Source organism: Triplophysa dalaica, chromosome 18 (genome assembly GCF_015846415.1).
Source record: "Triplophysa dalaica isolate WHDGS20190420 chromosome 18, ASM1584641v1, whole genome shotgun sequence".
Taxonomy (NCBI): Eukaryota; Metazoa; Chordata; class Actinopteri; order Cypriniformes; family Nemacheilidae; genus Triplophysa; species Triplophysa dalaica.
In genome coordinates, this window is record NC_079559.1 from 20272232 (window position 1) to 20295640 (window position 23409).

Consider the following 23409-nt stretch of genomic DNA (forward strand, 5'->3'; position numbering starts at 1 on the left):
CGAAAGCAGGTGTTGTACGAGAGGTCTGTCACTCCCTCAGGTGCTTGAGCTGTGCAGTGTATCTCTGTGAATCTAAAAACACCAGCTGTGGCCACAGGTTAAGATCTTTATTGGCTTTATTTGTCTGTAATGGTCTGAGGTTACATCTAAGCACCTGTGTACTTTCACAGTGCCCTTGCTTTCAATGAGCATTCATCTCTATAGTCAGATCATCTTATCATATGTCTGTGATCACAGATACAATACATCATCGTGTGCTGGCACATTTTCTTTACTCAATAAGCTACTGGATTGGTGATCAAAATACTGAAGCCGCTTCAATGGCAAACATGGCTACATCAGAGCATTTGTTTATTGCTGCTGGCAACATCATTTCTGCCCACCACCATTAAAGTTCACCCAAAAATAAAAACTTGGTCATCGTTTACTCGCCCTCTTGTCATTTCTGTCTTATGACTTCATTTCGTCCGCAGAACACAAAAGAAGATATTTTGAAGCCCCATTCACTTCTATTGTATGTAAGCAAAACCAGTGCAAGTGAATGGGGACCAGTTATCAACATTCTTAGAAATAATTTATTTTGTCCCAATGTCCTAAGAGGGTGAATTAAAGGAACACTCTACTTTTTTTGGAAAATTTGCTAATTTTCCAACTCCCCCTGAATAAATTAGTTGAGTTTTAGGAACTTTACTCCCATTCCGGCTCAATAATTAAGGAAGTTTGCTGCCGCTAAAATGGCCGCAGCAGCCTCAGTGATGTCACGCAGCGCTTGTGGAAATAGGCTAACTTCCTTCAACATATCAAATGGGACCAACTGCTGGCACGAGGACCGTGATCTCACTACGCCTGCTGCGGCCATGTAACGGCAACAAGGTTCAATAAAAGGAGGGAAGGAGGCGGGAACTGGAGAACATTTAAATAAAGTTGAATCAAACATAAACAAACAATAACACGGAAGTAAAAGACCAGCAGCCACCTCACGGTCGACTGGCGGCCACAATAACATAAATACAAAGTTAAAACATGTCCGGGCCCGGTCCTCTCTCGTCAGCAGTCCCGTCACTCGTCCTCTTATGCTCCTGATTTCCTCCGTGAGATATGCGGGACCGCTGTTCTCACAGCTGATTCCAACTATCACTCACGCCACTGGCCCCGCCTCACGACTCCCGTCCCGCCTTCCTCACCACAAGTTCCTAATCATATCGGCCTAGAAAATTGCAACTTTTCATTTCCCGCCGGTCTTAGCACACGATATTACTACAGAGTCAAGTTCTAAATAGGAAAAATATGGAAACTCTTTGGTCATTTTTGAACGCGATACTACTGGTCTAATTGCATTCAATGTTCTATGCTAAGCTATGCTAAAAGTGCTATCGCCAGACCCGGAGATCGGCTGAATAGATTCCAGAACGGTACAACTCAATTTATTAAATCTAGGAAGGTTGGATAATGAGCCTATTTCCAAAAAAAGTGGAGTGTTTCTTTAATGGGACAGAATCACTTTATTCTGAGTGTATCATTGGTGCCATGCGCTGGACATTTTGTGCAGAGTTTGAATTTAGCATAGTGTTTGAACCCCCATTAGCATTAAGGGACCCCATAAGGCCTGAAATAATGAATTTGGGAGGGTTTCATTCAAACTTGAGTATTACAAACCTAAAATAATTTTACTTTTAAAAATACATTTGAAAGCTTTTGCTCTCCCTGAGAAATATGCGAGTATGCAAGTGCAGATTATGCGGGGTTGTCTGTCTGCTTGTCTGGTTCTGCTCTGTCTGGCACTCCATCTTTTCAATCTGTTCTGTCTGTGTGTCAGCCATTTGTGTATCTGCTCTCTCAGGTTGTCTGTCTTCCCCGTCTGATTGTTATTGTCTGTCTGACAGGCTATATAACTGCTCTTTCTGTCTGTCTGCTTATATCTCAGTCTGCAGTTGACTGGGGCTCTTGTGTTCGTGACTAAAAGAAATACGTAGTGCTTATTGACATCATTAAAATGCGGCCCAAACACTTTCTTTCTGCTTAATGGAGCGAAAGCGAGTGGAAAACAGACTTTAAACACGATAAAACTCTCAGTGGGCTACTGTGTAGCATTGAGCATAGCCGGTAAGTTCACCAGTAAGTGTATTGACGGGTTCACCAAAACCATCATTATTTCAAGAATTTCATGATGCTTTCATGTAACATAAGCTTACACTGCGTATGCTTACATCTACATTTTCCTCTCTTGCTCTTAGGTGTCCGACATTCAAATATCATTTGTGACAGCTGTAAGAAGCACGGCATTATGGGAATGCGCTGGAAGTGTAAGGTGTGCTTTGACTACGACCTGTGTACTCAGTGTTACATGAACAACAAGCATGACCTGACACACGCCTTTGAGCGCTATGAGACGGCACATTCACAACCGTGAGTATTCTTCTCTTTCATAGGACTCTGCTTCGCTCTTCTGCGTGACTAAACTGTGAAGCTCTCTCTCTGTCTGCGCTAGCCGTGTCTAAATGTCAGACCGACTCTCACGGTCTCATGGGAGATTTTGTTTTATTCAAGATTTATTCAAATGACCTACGCTACTCTCACATACGTTTAGAGTGTTCCCACCAAACGCGACTTGCACGAATAAATCGAGCTATTCATGCGTAGTTGGTCGCTTGAACATTCTGAGTTTACTCGCTTCATTTGCGCTTGAAATTCACTTCACAACAGACGCGAATTCATGTCATGGGAGGGGCTTCTGCTCATATATAGCTCAATTTGAGTAATAAGCGTTTTTTACAATTTACCAGATTGTCCGACCTCCTCACTCACTTTCTTCCAAGCAAGATCCTTTTATTCCTATTTCGATGTATCGTACAGGTTGCTACGTCATAATCACGTCACTACTAGAGCAAGCTCCTGATTGGCGGCGCGAATATTTGTCAAAGTTCAGATTTTCAACTCAAACGATTCACGTGAATCAGGTGTATCCCGCGTCAAACGACAATTTGCTGCACGTAATTCGCGAACCACATCGCAGGATGTCCTATCGGGTCTTTGCATGAACTTGATGTAAATCACTGACGCTTAGCGCTTCATGTGCGTCTGGTGTGAACACACAGTTACACACGGCACGGCAGTACACGGCAGTACACATTTATGATGTTTGTTGGAGCACTGTAGACTACAGAATATGTTCTGTCCACTGTACGTTTTATTTGTTTTCCTGTAGCTCAGCGGTAAGAGCATTGCAATAACAACGCAAGGGTGTGGGTTTAATCCTAGGGGATTGCAAATACCTATGTTTAAATGTATAGGTTACTTCAATGTCAGTCGCTTTGGATAAAAGCATCTGCCAAATGCCTAAATGTAAATTTAAATTTGCTTGTGGGACATCGGAGTGGGGGGGCACGGTGGCTTAGTGGTTAGCACGTTCGCCTCACACCTCCAGGGTTGGGGGTTTGATTCCCGCTTCCGACTTGTGTGTGTGGAGTTTGCATGTTCTCCCCGTGCCTCAGGGGTTTCCTCCGGGTACTCCGGTTTCCTCCCCTGGTCCAAAGACATGCATGGTAGGTTGATTGGCATCTCTGGACAAAAACTGTCCGTAGGGTGTGAGTGCCTGAGTGAATGAGTGAGTGTGTGTGCCCTGCGATGGGTTGGTGTATCCAGGGTGTATCCTGCCTTGATGCCCGATGACTCCTGAGATAGGCGCAGGCTCCCCGTGACCCGAGGTAGTTCGGATAAGCGGTAGAAAATGGAATGGAATGGACATCGGAGTAGACTTTTGATTTTATGTGAAAAAAATTGTGTGTGTGTGTTGTCCTGTTCAGTGTCAAGTTCTGTTCTGAATTATCCTGTTAAATGCCCCACAGGAATCTTCATTTCTATTTTTGGTACTGGATTATAAATACTTGGAGGAGAAATCACTTTGTGTGTGCGCGCATATGAACTAGCCCGGTACCCAGTGTACACACTGCCACCAGCAGGTGCCTAAATGGATAAATGGCTTCATTTCACACTGGCATAAATACAGAAATACACCTGCTGTAGTTGTAGGAAGTGCTGTGTGGCCACACACAGTGAATGCATAAAGAGGCTTGTTTATCAATTTTGTTCTTTTCATATAATAATCATTCCTCATCATCATTTAACGAGCAATTCGGTTAGATCTAAGAACATCGTCTAAAATACAATAAAAACACACTGTAATGGATTTTGGAGAAAGATCATGTGAAAGCCAGAATCAGTGATGAATGTCTGGCATTGAGCTTAAAACACAAACATCACATGAGGGGATATCCCTAAACAAGCATGACACCAGCATGACGCCATATGACAAGAGCTTTAATTCACTCTCAAACTTATTCTGTGAAGGTGTTATACTGTATATTTTGAGCACCCTGTTAACCCTACAGCTTATTAATTGTATTTCCGATAGAAAGAAGCAGTTTTGAGCACGATGAGTAATCCCACTGCTGTCGAATGCTTCGTTTTGAATGTCAAAGGTCAAAAGGGCTCTGAGGTGACGAGGGTTTGTTAGGACTGTTCAGCATATGGCCTCCCATATGTTTAGTAGGGCTAGGGAAACAGCCTAACTTGTTAATCGGCTAAGACAGCTACTAGGAAACTTCTGTCTTGTTGTCTTTGTTTTTCCGTGCTATCTCTCGTGGACAAACAGTCCTGTGGATCTAACGATTATGTTACAGTGCATCAGCCCCCAACATGCTTGTCAAGAGATCATAAGAGTCTTTGAGATATCCCCCAATGTCCTGCGGGAAAAATCCTTCAAAATCAAGCAGATAGAGAACAAACTAAGGATTCAGCCTGTGGGAATGTTGGTTGTGTATTTGGCTCGGTGTACAACTAGGAGTTGGTAACAAACAGGCCTCTGCGTTCATAATGTTGTTCATTAAAGAGAACAAAGTGCTTTTATGATAAAAGTACTCATGTTTTTTCAGTATAAACAGTGTTTCTGTTTTTAACTTGTTCTGTTTAATCATTCATTAGTGATGCTTGCTATGATAAGCTGTACTGCATATACATAGAGGACTGATTTGATTGTGTTTAAATCCCTAACCTTATGTATTTCACTTTGGTTTGTAACAGTGGCTATGAATGATAATAGTTTGCAATCAATGACAAATTTTGCGGTATAAATATTGTCATTTTGAGATCATGGATATTGCAGACTGCATATTTATGGTGTCTGGTCTGCACGTAACAATGGATGTTTCTACGTTTCTATGTCAACAGACTAAAAGAGATTGACCTTGATCTACTACCTTGGCTAGAGCCATATACTGTATATATATATATATATATATATAAACACACACTGTACTGTATATTACTGTAATTATTTGAGCCATCTATCAAGTGTATACAATTTTATGACACATTGTGATGCGTGTTCTGTTGTTCTGGTAAAGGATTGAGTGTTTTTATGGTGAGTGCTGCTCAACTTTTCTCTTCAGAGTTCTCACAGGTGCTCAATACACTCTTAGAAAGTGCCTTAAAGGTTCTTCACAGCAATGTCATGGAACATGGTATTCAATTAAAGTTCCAAGACGTCCGGGCTTTATATTTTCTTCCAAACGGAGGTCCGGACAATATGTTTTTTGAAAATAGATAATATTCAATCAATTTACCCCAGTTGTATATACAGTATATAAGATATGATCTTTCATAAGGCTATTTACTTTATATTTTGATATCCACCGTATGTATGTACTGTATGTATGTACTGTAGGCTCTAAAAGAAATATATTTGTAAATTAAGAAAAATATGTACAACACACAAATAACAAATGTAATTATCATAAACGGAAAACAACATTTACTTACTAAATTATCCTTTCCATTCCATAACTACTTTTATCTTTAAATAATTTACCAATTAGAACGTTGTTTATTACAAAATTTGAACCCTTATATTTGTTGTGATGTCTTTTTACTGTTTTCTTCATAAAATCATCCTACCGAATATTCTGTTCAATATTGACTGAATAATGCCATTTTAAAGATTGAAATCTTTGTTGCGTGTTATCTAATAATTGATTGGATTATGAGTGTTTAGCCTGGGTTTCCACAGGGTCACAAATGTTTACATGCTGATCAATAATGCTAATGCTAAATGTAGACGTCATGGTTCATGAAATGTATAAAATTGCTGCATTTTTTTTACTGTTGTGTATCCATCTACCTGCTCTTCATGGAGAGAAGCGGTAGACACAGAACGGAAAGGGTTAAAATGAAGCGCATTTGGCAGCTTGGCACTAGATATGGTGGTCCGTGGAGATGGTGGTCTAGTGGGTTAAACCACTGAACTGGTAAATCAAAGGTTGCTGGTTCGATCCCAGAAGCCACCACCAGTGTGTCCTTGAGCAAGACACTTAACTCCATGTTGCTCCAGGGGGATTGTCCCTGTAATAAGTGCACTGTAAGTCGCTTTGGATAAAAGCGTCTGCCAAATGACTAAATTTAAATGTAGATAAAAATATTAGAGGATATAGCGGAAAAAGATCACTGACATAAATGTTCCTGAGAGCGCGTGTGATGTGATTCTCCGGTGTGTAGACGCTTGGCTCAATTTAAACAACTGAAATAGTCAAAAGTTTTAAATGGTTCATTAGTCTATGTCTCACAATCCGGATGAAATGAGGATGACTGCCATAGAATAATCACGTATGGTTCCACAAAGAATCGTTCAGACGGAGGTTTTTTCGCCACAGTTTTCAGATGTTTTATATGGTTTTATATGGAATCATATAGACAAAAAAAATCTACCATGGCATCGTGAAGCACCTTTATTTTTAACACCATGTCTAAACCATACATGACACAACATAGCTGCATTAGAACCCATTATAGTCCTCAGTTTTTTCCACTGGATGCGGCGCAACACGACAAACCTATTTAGAACAAGCCGTTATCACATCGATCACTTATGGATTATACACTGTGTAAGCGTGTAAGGATTGGTCCCAATTCTCTCTTATGAATGCAGTGGGTCTCAATCACAAGTAATTACACAAATATTTACCACCCCAGAAAAAATGAAGACACCATTCCAAATATTCATTTCAAATTAGCATTTCTAGAGGTATTGTGGTCGATCCAGTCCAGTGTTAGTTGAATTTCAACAGAATCAAACCTGTGAAAGATTTACAGCATGACAAGACACATTAAAACTGTAATAAAATCTGCGTTAATTATATAGAATTGAATTCTTCAACTTTTCCTAGATATATAGTATATAGAAATATAACTGTTATACTGCTTAAAATGAACATGAACTTGTTTTCTTTTGCAGTATTTGAGGTCAGAAAAATACAGAGCATATTGTCTGTTATTTTGACCCGTTTCAATAGTTTTCATTTTCTGCAAATAACTGGAAATAGAAATAATATTTTTGTTTGAAATGTGGTAAATATATTGAAAGTAGTTCACAGAATGAAACAAAAAGGATAATTTTACCTAAACGCATACCTAGAAAAAAAACACTTTAAAATCAGATTATCAGATTATCAGGCTATATATACACATTTGAACTCGATTCACAACGAATTTTGTTTTTTTATCTCGGTCTGACGGTGATAAATTGGAAGTTCAATTTAATTTGCATAAAACACGACCAACCAGCTCTATGAAAGGGCATTTCACAAGGCATCTGCTGTCCAGAGACATTTATAACAAAATGTGTGGATGTTTGCGGTTCACTGTAGAACATACTTTTGCCATCACTGTAATCTACACTCAGTTTTTGTCCATCGTTGCTTATAAACAGACAGCTTCATGCGTTTGTGGATTAGCTTTGCTCTTGGACATGCACCCTAGATTCAGGAGGGCCAGACTGCTTAGGGATTTATCCTGATTCTGTTTTAAGCCTTCAGACGCTACAGGTGGTGCCAAATGCTAAAAGACAGCGAGCAGCAAGGTCGAACATAAACCTACTGCTCTCTTCACCGGACACTGAGAGAAAATGAGATGTGGTTGAAGGAAACTATAACTAACAGAGGTCAAAGATCTTCATCTTTGCTGCCTTCTGACTTGTTCACACCTGCATTTAATGAATCTACCGGAGTTCATGGTATATTTTTGGCGGAGAAGCGACTGCTGATGATTGACCGTTTGGATGAATTATGGGAATAGGCAGTTCGTTTGCTCCTCGGTCAGATCAGATCTTTACTATAAGGTACGTGTTGGGATTCTGTGTTGTTTCTTTCAGTTATGCGCAAAGCGTCTGCCAAATATTTCGCAATTCTCTCTTAACAGGTTCCCAGATCTCCTTTGGTTTGTTGACACAAGACAGCCTGTCTGTCATTAGCTGTGTTGAGAACATGTGTTTCAAATCATGATGTGCTTGGACGAACTCTGTCGAGTGTCCTGGAACGCACATTCACATATGAGAAACATCACATTTGTTCTTCACTCTGAACACCAGTGAAACACGACTTCATTATATTCCTTTGGCTGAACTTCTCAATGATGCGCAAAGGGGCATTTTCTCTTTATATATGGACCAATTTATCCTGTTGTGTGTTTGTCGTCGTCATCTTCTCATTGCAGTAATTGAATGTATAATCAGTGATTTGGAGATTGTTTTGTTAAACTTGCTGAAAATATCACTAGGTGCGTTTTCATTACCCTTCAAAATTCGCAAATTGAAATGCGCAATGGAAACGCATCAAATTCGCAAAAACTCCCATGTATCGGCATAAACTTCTCACGCTTGCCGGAGGTGTAAGGGCAAAACGATAAAGGCGTATTTCACCAAACTGCAATGAAAACACTTTGTCGTTTTTACAAGACAAGTGGTGTACAAAAAAGTCACATGACCATGTATGTTTTGGCTGTATGTTTTGTCAGAACATTTGGGAATATAGGATGTAAGGAATACACATTATGTAATATCTTATATGATGGCCCAAATGCAGGAAAACGAGTGAGTGCTGTATGGAGATTGATTAGGAAAGTGAGGTAATATGAAAATATATAAGGAAATATAGACATCACAGTAGGTGGCACTATGCACTAAAGTTGGTTTGCTACCTGCCATAAAACATTCAAAGAAGAGGTATGACCAGAATGACTTATCGTGCAAGAAGAGCTAAATACACTTTAAACGCAGTCATTACCCTAATATTTTTTTAATCGACATCTGGAAAATATGCGGAAATCTGTAATGGAAACCTGGCTACTATTATTAGCAGGGACGGATTATGACTTTGATGTGCCCTGGGCACGGATGTTTCAAAGGCCCCCTGGCATCACTTATTTTACGAGAACGGTGTTGCACCATGCCCAAATACACAGGACATAGGAGCGTTTCGCACAAGACGTATCTTTGTTCTCAGGAATGGTTTGAAAAAGCGCAGCGCAAACCGCGTGGGTCTAGTGACACTCTTTCGATAGAAGAAATTTCCATATGCCAACTTTCTATTGTAATCAAAAGCTTACGACACTTGTCCCGCCTTAAGGGTCTTCTGATTGGTCCACTGCTGTGGAAGGATACATAAACTGTGCGTAAAAATGTAAATCATTTATAGACTCTGCAAACGACACGAGACGCAGGCATAACAGTTATCACGTCCGTCTAGAGTGTGTTTACATACAAAAAAATATAAACATAGTTATCCACAATCCAACAATGGGAATTAAACACAGCTCGCTGAGATGTTTTTGACACATTTCTGTGGTTTTTATTTTGTTATTTAGCTTAACTGTTTTCTGCAGGTGACTTCTGCACGCTTATATTACACAGTGTTTTTTAATCGCCTCTATATGTCCTTCTAAACAGCGCCACAATGCATTAGGAGTGTTTATTTATTTATTTGCTACGGTTAATACTTCACGACTGCAAAAATAATCCTTTTATTCCACAGTTTTCAGACATATTTTATTGAGAAAATAAACACAATAAAAAATATACACATATGAAATTTGCCAGGGCCCTGGGCACGTGCCCAATAGACCTGTGCGTTAATAATGTGAAAATCTTTGATCAACTTAAACTGTAGAAGCAGAAAAGTAGTTTTTGGTGCTAGGATTGTTTTTACATTTACACTAATAAATGTAAATGTCAAATTCATATGTTGTGCAGGTAATCAAGAGTGTCAAGATGTATGATAACAGGAGTTATTTCTCACGGTCATTACGTGAAGTGATGTTGCATTAAAAAAACCTTGTCTTTATTTTTTCTCAAATTCAGAGTGAGTCTCACACCAAGACAGAACCTGTCCCGAATCATTCTGAAAGGAATCTTCCAGGGTGTGAAGGTGGTCCGGGGACCCGACTGGGACTGGGGCAACCAAGATGGTGAGGCACATTTAAGTTAGTTATTTCAGGGAATATTCTGGGCTCAATAAATAAAAGTGAACCTTTCTTGACATGCGATTAGACAGATTGTTTTTTTTGACTCCGTTGGTAGTAAAAGAGCAAAACTAATTTAAAGCTCAACGTTCATAATAAGAAAGGGGCTGTTGACACGCCACATTACTTGCATTACGAACCTCAAAACCATAATTCTATCCACCTAGAAAGGTAATCCCTCTGGTAAAATGAGCATTTATAAGACTTCATAGTTTACATAATAAAGACCAATATAGACATAGACCATTTCATCAGACGTGTTCACATGGACTGCCGTTTACTTCTGCTCTGTGTTTGTTTATTGGTCTTTCTTGCGTCTAATAATATAACTGTTTATAATATTATTGTATTGTAAAATAGTTGTATCAATAAACAATTTATGGAATTTTGTTGCATTTAAAGAAACCGGTATGAGACGTTTACATTTAGTGGTTGAGCTTGGTATCGCTGTCTAAATATAAAATATTGGAGAGGCAAGTTTAGCCAAGTAACGGTTCATCTCGTTGCTTGTTATCAGAAATCATTTACAATAACTCTTTTATTTGCAAATGTGAACCGGAAGTTAAGGGCAGTCCATGAATGCGTGCATGTGCAGTCACGTTTGTTAATGTTGTTGCTTTGAAACGGTCTGTAAGAGAACTTGAAGTTGCAATTGACTTAAGTATTGTGGCGCATTTCTGAGTAAAGTAATATATCTAAACGTTAAAAATAGAAGACCGTGGCTTAATTTTTCCCTTCGCAAATTGATGGCATAAATAAAAGTTGCCGCTTCAATCAGAAATGGAAATGGACAGTACATTTTCCGAGCTTCAGAGCCACGTGGATTGAAATAAAATATAACAACCTGCACAAAATAAATCATTTATAATAAACATTGCAATGGTCCATAAAAAACAAGACTAGTCCGTTTTCATTTCATAGCGACTTTTTAACCATCTGTAATGTTTTTCTTAACATTAATTGTCATCAGTTTGTAAAGGCGCAGATGAGCTTACACTAATGCACATTTGAAAAGGGTTTTCTTTTATATATGGCATGGGTCACAGATGCCGTCCATAGAGCTGAACTCATAGTGAAACGTTGTAGATTTCAGATGTTTTCCCTAGACAGCCGCTCAGTGTAAACTGGAGAAAAAAGAGTGAAGCTCTGAAGTCTATATATAGCCTGTAGGACTTTAGTGTGATTGATGTTTGCAGAATTATCCTTGCATTATCTGTGTTACCTTAAAAGGAAAGTGTGTTATAGCATGCTGATACACTGTTTCACATGAAATGTTTGATCTTGTTAGGTATACAACATTAACGTGTACTGTTTGTTTTTTTAAATGCTCCTTTAAGGGTGTTTTCATGAGGCTACAATAACCAATGAGTCAAAACGTCCATGCAAAGTTCACTGATTTATCAAGTATAAGACTTTGTCCTTTTATTTAGACTAGATGTCTGATTCCTCTGTGGTTTCATTTATTCTCTTTGTGTAATGGGATTTTGGTGCTATAGTTTGTCATGTCTGTGTGTAGAGTTGGGTAGGTTGTGTTTTTGATTGGTAGTAACTAGTGCATGTTATTTATTTATTTTTTTACCATATCATGTCCAGGTTATATTTTTAGGCATCGGGTACTTAAAAACACATTTAAATGAAAAATGTAAAATTTAGGTTAGAGACAGTCACACTAACGTTGGTTAAGCGGGCGATCAAACATAATGCGCTTTTCTATTTGAAAATGCAAGGTGCTTTTGGTTGAGTCTTTAAAAAAAAGCTGCGGTCTGCTCTTTTCACTGTTGCTAGGTAACCACTGAAATAGCTGTCCTGTTAAGGATTATAGCGCGAGCCGCCCGGCGTGCATAAGCAGCGCGCAAAACGCTTCCTGGCAACTGAAAACAATTCACAAGAGGCGCGTCCAACAACAAAAAAATGCGTTCTGTCTGATCGATCCCTAATGCTGGGTTCACACCAAACGGGAACAATTTACCCAATTCGCACCGCCTGCCACGAGTTTGCTTCTATACACGTCTTTGCATTGACTTTGTATGTTATTTACTTGCGCAAAACGCTTAATTTATTTGTTTGTTGTGAATGGAAGACACTTTAACAGTACTATTAACAGTTTTGTTTTTACAACAAGCATAATAGCACAACAATTTATCAATGGATTTGTAAAAATGTTCACATATGAGAATGGAATGGCGAACTACTCTTTGAAATGTCATGAAAATGGGATCACAACGCAAAACAATCCATTGGGCTGAAACTGTTCTTGGAAGGTTTCGTGAGATTCTCTCGGTCTCACCTGCGATTGAGTGTAAGAGTGTTTGTGCAGGTTAAATGTTCACATGTAAATACGAGACTGTCAGGAGAGATCAGAAGTCTTCTATGATGATGCCGTGTATATAATCTGCTGTTGCAACATTCAAGTCTACAGCCTGATTTGTTTCCTGTTCACACTCATTTTAGTATGTCAGTGCTGTCACGTTTACGCCCTTCTAAACCGCTGACCGTGTTCTGAGACTCCTCCCTGTCCCGCTTCTGTCCGTATCCGTTTGCTTGCGTGTATGTGTGTGCGTGAGCAGGAGGTGAGGGAAAGGTTGGGAAGGTGGTGGACATCCGCGGATGGGATCAGGAATCGGGTCGCAGCGTGGCTAGCGTTACCTGGTCCAACGGAACCACAAACGTCTACAGAATGGGTCACAAAGGGAAGGTGGATCTCAAATACGTCTCTGATGTTCAAGGAGGATTTTACTTCAAAGAACATCTGCCCAAATTAGGTAAAAGCAGTAAAAGACGTTAAGTGCCAGCGGCTGGCCAGGAGAGGGTTTTATTTGTCCTGCTTATCTGTGTGTAGGTGAGCATGCGGAGCTCCAGCGGCAGGAGAGCGCAGACAGTCACTCATTTCAGCAGGGTGATAAGGTGAAATGCCTGCTGGAGGTGGACATCCTCAGACAGATGCAGGAGGGACACGGAGGCTGGAACCCCAAAATGGCAGAGGTGAATACACATATTACTGATAACACGGGCGTAAAAACATCATACTGTCAAATTGTACACTGATTCAAAAATGAATAATTGGCTGCGACCGAACGATACGGAAGCTGACAGCATTTACACATGAAGGCAGCGAATGAATTTGGAAAGGCACCGTAACTACTATACAAATGTCGGATTGAAAATAAAACCTTTTTATACAAAAGTGTTCTCTGACCGCTTTCTTGGTCGTCACTGAAGAAAGCAATTTTATTTTTGGGACCTGCCTTGATACATTCCCGCCTTGGAATTGTATAGCTTTCGGATGCAAATACGTATACTGATTGATTGGAGGTTGACCCGTGTTTGTACGTCATTTTATTGGTCAGTACATCTTCAGAATCGGCTCAGTGCACAGGATAACAGACCGTGGAGATGTCCGGGTGCAGTACAGTAACAACATCCGCTGGACCTTCCACCCTGGAGCTCTAACTAAGGCAAGCATGGAACGACATTTCCAGACACATAAAGACTGGGCATTTTCCAAACGGAAGGTAGCATCCCTATGCCCTACTCCCTTTGAAGGGCTGAGCCCTTGAAGTGAACTCTTTGAAGGGTGTAGAGTATTACTGTCTCTCGTGACTCGTGAGTGCGTTTGGATCTCCCTTCACAAAGGGAATGACTGGTCAAATGTTAGCTTGACCACCCCGCACGCGCTCTCTGAATCCAGCACTCGTTTGTTGAAAATAACCAACATTTTTAATACTTCTTGTTAGATATTGTGTAATTATGCCTTATTTCACTTAGTTTTTTCACTCCACTTGGTATTAATAAAGGGAATTATGATAAAGGAAAGCTATAGTTGTTTTTAAACATATCAAACATACTTTCCTATAAACTAAATGATCTTTTTACTTTATTTTAATTTTGTTAAATCATGTGTATCACTGAAAATAATAGTATAAATCAAATACAAACTAAATAATTGTACCTACAGTTGTAGGTAACTTCAAAATCTCGCATCACATTTGCTTAGTAATCCAAGATCACGTGATCACAAACAGAACACACTTCTTGAAGCGACCATGACATGTGCCCTTGACTAACAGACTTCTGAATGGGCCCTTCACGATGGGATTCAGGTGTTCACTTTCGTGTGGAACGGCCTTACAAATGGCGTCCACTTCGCGAAGGGCCCTTCAAGGACACATAAATGCCGTTTGGAAAATGCCCTATATCTGCGTTTCAGGGAAGGCTGCAAGTCACTCTCTTCTTCTGTGTTCATTATATTTAGTTTCTCTTAAAGCTGCCTGTCATGAAGCCTGCTGTGTTGGTAGAAAAATCTGCTATTAATAGCTAATAGTGTCTGTTTATTTCTTCTTCCGCTGAACAGATTGTGAGTTCTGTGGCAGTGATTAGTTGAAGCTTCAGACGATTTTGTCTAATTTTAGGACATGATGCATTCTTATTATAGTGTCTCACCTCTTCACACTCCTAGCGTTGATCTAATCTCTCTCTCTCTGTCTCTCTCTCTCTCTGTCTGTGTGTGCACAGGTCAATAGTTTTGCTGTAGGCGAGCTGGTGAAGGTTCTTGATGACATCGAGTGCGTGAAGAGGCTACAGGTCGGTCATGGAGAGTGGACAGACAGCATGGCTCCAGTAGGTTTTCACATTCTGTAATATTCGTATTGCCTTGGCATCACTGTTGTTGCCATGGTGATTTTCATGCCTTGTGTATTTGGCCATTAGATGTGTTTCACAGTTTTTTTCTTTAACCCACTAGTATGGGAGAGCAGTGTTGAACTAGTTACTGTAATTGAATTACTTTCCCCTTGAAAAGTAAAGTAAGGGATTACTCTTGTTTTTATGTTATTTAATTGCAATTACTTCTGATGTAATTTAACTTAATACTGTGTAATATATTCAAAAGTGGAAATGACATCAAAATTAGTCTTACTTTAAAATGTATGCTTTAATGTATCCTTCTCATATTTGTATACTTTGGTCCGTTAATAAGAATAATTTATGTAGTTATTTATTATTTATTTGTATGAATTAAATAATCCGTTTCATGAATCAATTCTAATCAAGGTTGATATAAGGTATAGAAAGTAATTAGTAATGAGTAATTAAATACTTTTTGAAGAGAGTCATTTGTACAGTAATCTAACAACACTATTAAATATGTCATTAGTAACTAGTAATGAATTACTTTTAAGAGTAACTTACCCAACTGTGTGGTAGTTACACAGAAATGTCTTCATTTTAGCAACAAAAACAAGTCATACTCTGGGTTGATTTATTTTTGTGAAACAATTGAAATGAAGTCAGTTGAAAGTCTACAGCATCACACCTTCAATCACATATGTTCAATGAAGTCCTCACAGGGCATCACAATGATGTAGTCGTAGTATAATGTATCTTTATTACACGGCTCGTTGGAATGCTCGATTCTGATTGGCCAGTCTTGCGATTTATCATGATAATTGATTTAACAGCCCTTGTATTGATGTTAATGAATATGATTAAATTCCATCATTTATTGATGCTGATAAAACGTGTTAAGGGGTGACTTTCATTAAGCACATTCTAATATCAAAATATAGAAATTGTCAAAATGCTCAACTGTATATCTTTTTTAACATAAAAGCCCGTACATAAAGTCTTGGTATATGCTGTAATATCTTTCATTAGTATCTTCCAATAAGTTTCAGGTAATTTTGACACATTTTAATACATATGTGTGTGTGTGTGTGTGTGTAGGCTTTGGGTCAGGTTGGGAAAGTGTTGAAGGTGTATGCAGACGGAGACCTCCGCGTGGCTTTCGGAGGACAGACGTGGACCTTTAACCCTGCATGTCTATCCTCTCAGTCTGGGGATGTCGATGCCAATCTGATGACTGCGGACAACTCCAGCGAATCAGGAAGTAAGAGCGCCCAGGAAACTCCTGAATGATCTGCTTCTGTCGTCATTTCTTGTTTTTACTCGATGTGAATTCTTTTCTTTGGCTTTCTTTTGAATACCGTGAAAATAACCTCATCTTCTGTTCTCTTTCACTGTTTGCTGCATGTGAAGTTTAACTCTTTCTTTTCTCCCTCACTTGCTGTGCCGGTTCTGGCATGTGTTTGTGTGACTTGCATGGACATTTTGACTCATTGAAATGTGTTTTTTACGTGGGACGCTTTTCTGAACGCAGAATGAAATGTTTATGACACCACGACTTCTCATCTTCTCCCTCGCTCTTGTTCAGGTACGGTCATTTCAGTGCTAGAGAAGCTTCTCTCTCAGGCGACAGAGCAGGATCACCCGGGCCGACTGGTCATCGAGGCAGCTCATGGAAGGGCAGTTAAAGTGCGGGAACTGCTTCAGAAATACCCGGACAAGGTCAGTAGGAGCACAGTGAGAACGTCGCGCCTTCTCTCTCACGGCCTGAGAGAATTAAAACACGGAAAGAATTTGTTTTCCTACTTGTTGCCGTTTTTTATCTGATGGCGAGGAATCTCTAGTGGTTCAGAGTTATTTCTGGCATAGTCTGTCCAGAGGGTTATAGCCTTTCCTTCATAAACACATGGGCCACCAGAGACGCTTCATAACATTACTCGGCTATTTTTAGATATTTTTGGTACAGTACTATAGTGATTTAGTCAGTGTAGAATAGTCATTTATAAAGCAACAATGCAGCACAATGTTTGTTTGTTTTAATACCTTGTCTTTGGTGGACAAAAGTGATGTTCAGAGGGAATATTTGCAAAAATCAGCTCTCAATGACTCCACAAGTTCAAGTTAAGCGTCAAAATACAAGCTGCGTGTTAAACAAAAACTAAACTTTGATCAAAATTATTCGGCGGAAGAGAAAACTACATTCCTTCAAGGAGTTTCATCCTAATATACAAACAAGCATAGAAAAACAAAAACCTCACAGAAAATAAAGCTTTTATAGTCTTATAAGCCACTGCTAGTGTACCATATACATATATTACATATATTATTGCCCTGCTGTGTAGTATGCAGAGTATATAAAGTTGATTGACAGTGATGTGGGTGTGTGTTCAGGTGGATATAAAGAATCAGGGTAAAACGGCCCTGCAGGTGGCTGCCCATCAGGGTCATGTGGAGGTGGTGAAGGTTCTCCTGCAGGCCAACAGCAGCATTGAAGCTAAAGATGAAGACGGAGACGCTGCGCTACACTACACAGCCTTCGGGTGAGCAGTCACAACTAAGTCTGTTTTTCCTGAGTAGTGTAACCTGCCATCAAAATCCAATTTCTTTTTACTCATATGTGACCCAGATATGTTGTGTGAAGAGCACAAATCACATGAAATCCATATGTGACCCTCACTCATATACAATCTGACCTCAGTCTAAACAGCCATATCCAAACTTTTATGTCCTTATAAATTGGCATGTGTCACATGAATTTTGTTGACTCCTAAAAGCATTAAGCTATGTGGATTCAAGATTCCGGTGCAATGTTTGTCTTCCTCTTGATGTTTGTTGTGAAATATGGATCCTGAGGCAAGACTAGAAAACACTTTACTGCTTTCTATTTTCTACATTTATTATAGGGATGCATCCATAGATTAATATGCATCATGTGCATCCCTCATTTATAATGATAAATTCATATAGTGTATGTTGTGGCTTGTATTTAATGTTCCTCATGCAGTGAGTTTGTATGTAATGTGTGTGTGCAGGAATCAAGCCGAGATCGCACGTTTGCTGCTCAGTAAAGGAGCGAGTGTGAATCTGCTCAATAACTCCATGTGTACGGCCCTGCACATCGCTGTGAATAAAGGCTTTACAGATGTCGTGAGAGTGTTGACGGAGCACTCGGCCGACGTCAATCTGCAGGTAAAACATACAACACACATACTTCAGAAGTACATACTCTTGAGTGATCCGTCAACCTCTGCTTATGAAGAACTTATTAAAGCTAATAATCATTTCAAATAGTGTTTTAACAAACCTTGCACAATAGAGTTGACTGTTATCCTACCGTAAAAACCTTGTGATGTTTCTTAGTTTTGATGATTAGTGATTTGAATATTTTGGGTTCAGGATTCATATGGAGATACACCCTTACATGACGCCATAGCTAAAGACTTCAGGAGCATCATTGAGATTCTCACCGTGGTGCCTAACATTGATTTCAACCAAAAGAACAACCGCGGCTTTAACCTGCTGCATCACGCCGCACTGAAGGGCATCAAACTGTGAGTTAATTCCTCTTCTTTAAACATACATTAGGTCTTAAAGATGCTGTTGAAATTCAGTTCAGTTCCTTCACAACTAATACATGACATCACAAATCATCCATCCAGAAGATGTGTTAGGGTCATTCTCACAAAACCTCAAACATCATGGCAGTTAAGATTTGGGGTATAAAACATGTTATTGGGGAACACAAAAGATGAGCGTAATCTTTTACACAGGAATGAATTATTTATCTATATCATTGCTCAGATAAATTATTCTCTTTACAGAATATTCATGTATAATAAAAATGAAATAGTGGAAAAAAGAAGGGTCCATGACTGATATTCTCTTGCACCTTAACATTTTAAAAGATATTTACATTAAGTTTGACTTTATGTGAAGAAACACATCGGCCAGCACCTGACAGGTTAACAGATTACTTTATATTTTTCTAGTAAAAAGCTTAATATGCTCTTGTCATGCGGTGTACACAACCTATTTCAAGTCCATAACTGCTACAGGTAGTTTTCTGCATTTCTACAAAAAATGTACAAGTATTAAAATCTTATTCCTTAATGTATTATTATGTATGATTAATAAAAACTTGCTAAGGCATCGTGGCTTCTGTTTTTTTAAAGATGCCAATTGACATAAAGTCCAAAACTTTGTCAAACTGTCTGTAAAAGTTTTAAATGAATTTTCTTAAACATGTCATATGTTGTTTTTAATGAACGAAAAGGACAGTTGTTGAAACATGTGTTTTTAAGAAAATTATGTTGACATCCTGAAACCAAGAGTTGGTTGGAATCGCCCATCACAGCGAGGCACCAAATCTCTTGCAAACACCTTTACTCATTGGGATCCCCTGTGGTGGAATGAACTGAGACCCTCCGCCCCAACTATAGCATCCTTCACAACCTTTAAAAAACAGCTCAAAACATACCTGTTCTGCATTTATTTGACTAACCAATAACTGTCTATGCTTGTGTCTAAAAACAATAATAATTGTTGTTCATTCTCTCCTTTGCTTACTCCAGCTGTAGAAGCATGGCATTCACCATTTACACTATTGTAAACTAACGCTACTTTTTAGCGTGTTGACAAAATGTTTCTATGATCTCCTACTTGTAAGTCGCTTTGGACAAAATGGGCATAAATGTAAACGTTATAGTTTCAGTTAGTTTAAAGTGAGGTTTGTATGGTCTTTAGTTTCTTTGCATATTTGTTTCTTTACGATTACTGTACATGAACTGTTTATTACATGTAGCGTTTCCTGAGGGATCTAGCTGTCAGTGGGTTATTTCTCCCTCTCCACCGCCTGTAGATTCAGGACGTGGCGCTCTTTGGCATCCCGATCGCTCAGTCACAGTATGTACATATGAGAACTGTGACCCAGATCCTTTCACAACACTGGCACGACCACAGGGATACACCACATCTCTCTCTGCCTCTCACAAAGTCACGCTTAATGTGACTTACACAAGTAGGGCATGTTCCTGGATCCTTGTTTATCCCATCAGCCAATCAGGTTACAGTTAGCCCTGGGTTTGGAGATAGAAGTACATGGTTATTTTCCCCTCTGGTTTCAGAGATACTGTCCTATCGTATGTATTGATTTTTAAATCTCAACACCATACTGCACGTGTCCCAGCGCTCGTGTCTTCTATGGCGAGATCATTGTGAGAGCTGTCATATGTTTGCGTTTGAGGGTAATTGTTCTGGATGGGCGTGACCTAGAGGAACATAAAAACTCCAGTTCTCATCCCATTTGGTATTTGCGCTTTACTTCTACACAGCTCCTCTTACCGCTGTAGTTTGAAGCTCTTACTCGCCTTGATTAAAAACGTCTTGGTTTTCTACCGTTTTCATTTTGGCAGTAGGACGTGTGCAACATTTCATTTGTTTGCTCTCTGTGATAATTAGCAGATACATACACACAAAACCTGTTCAAGATGTGTCATCGCTCTAGACAAACCTCTCATTCTTTACCGATTGACCGAAAAGATATTTGTAGGGATGGGTACCAAGAACCGGTTCTTTTTTGGAGCGGTACATAAATGGGTCGAGACCAAAGTATTGATAAGCTTCATGACAAACGATACTGATATCCATACTTGCTTTGTTATATCTCTGTTTATTCGGGTGTTCAACGGCGAATTAGAGGCTTGTGCCTGTCATTTTCCATCCCTTAATGATGTCCAAATAGCGGAAGTTTGCTCGACGTATGTGTAATAGCTACAGGAGGGCCATATGATTTCTGCAATGTTTTTGTAATCTGCTTGTTTTGCATGTTTATGGGTGAAAGAGTGGCACGGTTGCGCTTGAGGAGCTTTCAGAGTCATCCTTTCACAACGAGGAAGCTTCTGTCAAACACCCCTTTGGGGCAACCCGTCAAAATAAAAGTCCTTTATTTGAGAACAAGTTATAACATTGTTTTTAATAATTCGGCCACGGAGTATATTTTCTATCTTTAGTAAATTGAAGTAAATATGCTAGTAAAATTATAAAAAAGTACATACAATTAAAAAAATATTACTTGCTTAGGGTGATGTATATTTAGATCTGCAGTTGTGTGTGATTTCCGGGCTGATGGTATTGGTGTCTGTATTTGCAGAGCGACTGAGATGATCTTGGCTCGAGCGAGACAGCTAGCTGACGTGAAGAAAGAAGACGGTTTCTCTGCACTGCATCTGGCTGCTTTGAACAACCATCGTGATGTAGCTGAGATACTCCTGAAAGAGGTGTGAAATATTGATTCGTTCTTTTTTAGTTCGTTCACCAAAAGGCTTTGTTCAGATTCTTTAAGTGACCATGTCTATAACAAGATAGCAGGTGGCGAAAAAGAGTTGTGTTATGTCAAGGAACGTATAAACTGATTACCGGCTTTATTAAAATGTGTAATGTACTAATTAAATCAATAAAGATAAGTCTTAATTAGTGGTTCAGATGACCAAAGCATAAGGTTTCCTTGCATAATTATAAAGTGAACTGTTTGCACATTTACACATTCATTCATCTGGGATTATGTTGAACATGAAGTATGTTAAACAAACAAGCATGCCAACCTGTAACTGCGCTTTGAATCTGCCTTCAATGTGCCTTCATACCCGGAACTGGAATGCTATTTGCTGACGCGACACGAATGAGAGCTAACCAATACTGTCACTTTTTGTTTCGTGTTACAGTTTTTAGACAAGCGGATGAAATGAATTAAAATGAAGTATGTAATGAATGTAATGTTGTTTTTATTTGAAAGAAAATTATTCAAATATAAAATTAAAATAAATCATACAAAAATGCACACAAAACACCTGTGCTTGCAGTACAATAACTGAGTATGTAGTACATTTTATAATAAATATAATATAATAGTGCATTTTATACAACAAAACACAGTAGTGCAAAAATACAAAATAAGGGCAATATTTAAAGAGTTGGCTAACAGAAAAGAAAACCAGGTAAAGAATAAAGTACAATAAAATTAAGTCTAAAACCCCATTTGCAATGTTAATTTGTCTGTTACATTTAACCGTCAGCATGCATTATTTGATTATTTTGTTAAGGATCTTTGAATTGTGTCCATTTCTGTACTTGTTGAACCAGAGACCTCTTTCATTTCATTCTCGAGTGAGAAGTAGCAGCTCGTTTAGTTCATTTATGAACAAGATGACTGATCGTTCATGTCGTTCACGAACGAGAATCAGCGGATCTTTTCGTTCATCTAAGAACTAGATCTCTTTCGTTCAGACTCAAAACGCGTATTCGTTCAGTACATTCAACCAATCAAGTGCTCTTTCAAAGCTCACACTCAAACGCCATTGGCTCGTGCTTTAGACACTCTTTTAAGGCAAGACACTCTGTGCTCGAGGTAGAGAGTTTGGTGCACGAGAAATGAGTCATTGCATTTCGTGAACGAGAACGATTTGTTCACTTAAAAGATTCGTTCAAAAATAAAGATTCGTTCACAGACGTTTGAAAGGCCACATCCACACACATCCACAGTCTTCAGGATAGTTCAGCAGTTCTTAGAAACATTCTTCTGATGGGTTTTTATAGAGACTCTTGGCAAGTATAAATTGTTTCTAGATTGGTTCCTAACCCTCCATCGTTTTCATGTTCAGGGTCGCTGTGACATCAACATCCGTAACAACCGCAACCAGACGCCTCTCCAGCTGGCCGTGACTCAGGGTCACGTGGCTCTAGTGACCCTCCTGGTGACGGAGGGAGCGGACGTCAATGCGGAGGATGAGGACGGAGACACCGCCATGCACACGGCTCTCAGCCGACAGCAGCTGACCACCGTCATGAGCAGTTCTGAGGGCGAGGGCGAGGTGCTCTACAGCAGGGTAAGATCAGATGCCTGCAGTCCCATCTGTGTTTAAAATACTGTTTTTGAATTATTGTTTAAAGAACTGCATTCAGGCAAATATGCCCATTAGCAGTTGCGCAGAACAATTTACTCCCTACCAGACTACATCTACAAAAACATATATGCTTACAGCACAGTATTGTATACAATGTGGATTTCATGCATTTTTTTATGGTTTATACTTTTTCATTGTAGGGCTGCAGTCCCCCCAAATAAAAGATGTATAATCTCAAACTTGGAATTTTAATTAAACCAAAGACAAATTAATTTATACAATGCTGGAACATCAATAATTTTGGTTGATGGGCTTATTTTTATGATGTTTGTTTACATAAAAGTTAATGATAAATTTCCATATTTCATAAAATGCCACAAAATCTGTAGCCCCCCTGAATCCATTTTAGGGCCACTGGCCCCAGTTTGAGAACTGTTATTTTATAGTATTAGTTCCAGTCCTTGATAAAAGCTCTAAACATTCAGACAATAGTTGTCATATGACCTCACTCCTCGCATGTTCAGTTCATAGACTGCCATCTAGTACA

At 39.2% G+C, this 23409-nt stretch overlaps 1 protein-coding gene across 3 annotated transcripts in view; it reads left to right on the forward strand.

Annotated features, from left to right (window-relative positions):
• mib2 (MIB E3 ubiquitin protein ligase 2) overlaps positions 1–23409 on the forward strand; it is a 41809-nt gene that overhangs the window by 12266 nt on the left and 6134 nt on the right. For 2 of the 3 annotated variants that reach the window (XM_056772911.1, XM_056772908.1), the window contains exons 3-15: positions 2235–2406; positions 10184–10290; positions 12912–13106; positions 13184–13326; positions 13692–13799; positions 14857–14961; positions 16066–16228; positions 16553–16686; positions 17356–17504; positions 17997–18153; positions 18361–18515; positions 21113–21239; positions 22620–22844. In XM_056772911.1, coding sequence (XP_056628889.1) covers positions 2235–2406; positions 10184–10290; positions 12912–13106; positions 13184–13326; positions 13692–13799; positions 14857–14961; positions 16066–16228; positions 16553–16686; positions 17356–17504; positions 17997–18153; positions 18361–18515; positions 21113–21239; positions 22620–22844 — 1940 coding nt within the window. The remainder of the gene's footprint in view (positions 1–2234; positions 2407–10183; positions 10291–12911; positions 13107–13183; positions 13327–13691; positions 13800–14856; positions 14962–16065; positions 16229–16552; positions 16687–17355; positions 17505–17996; positions 18154–18360; positions 18516–21112; positions 21240–22619; positions 22845–23409) is intronic. The other variant, XM_056772912.1, reaches the window with a different exon arrangement.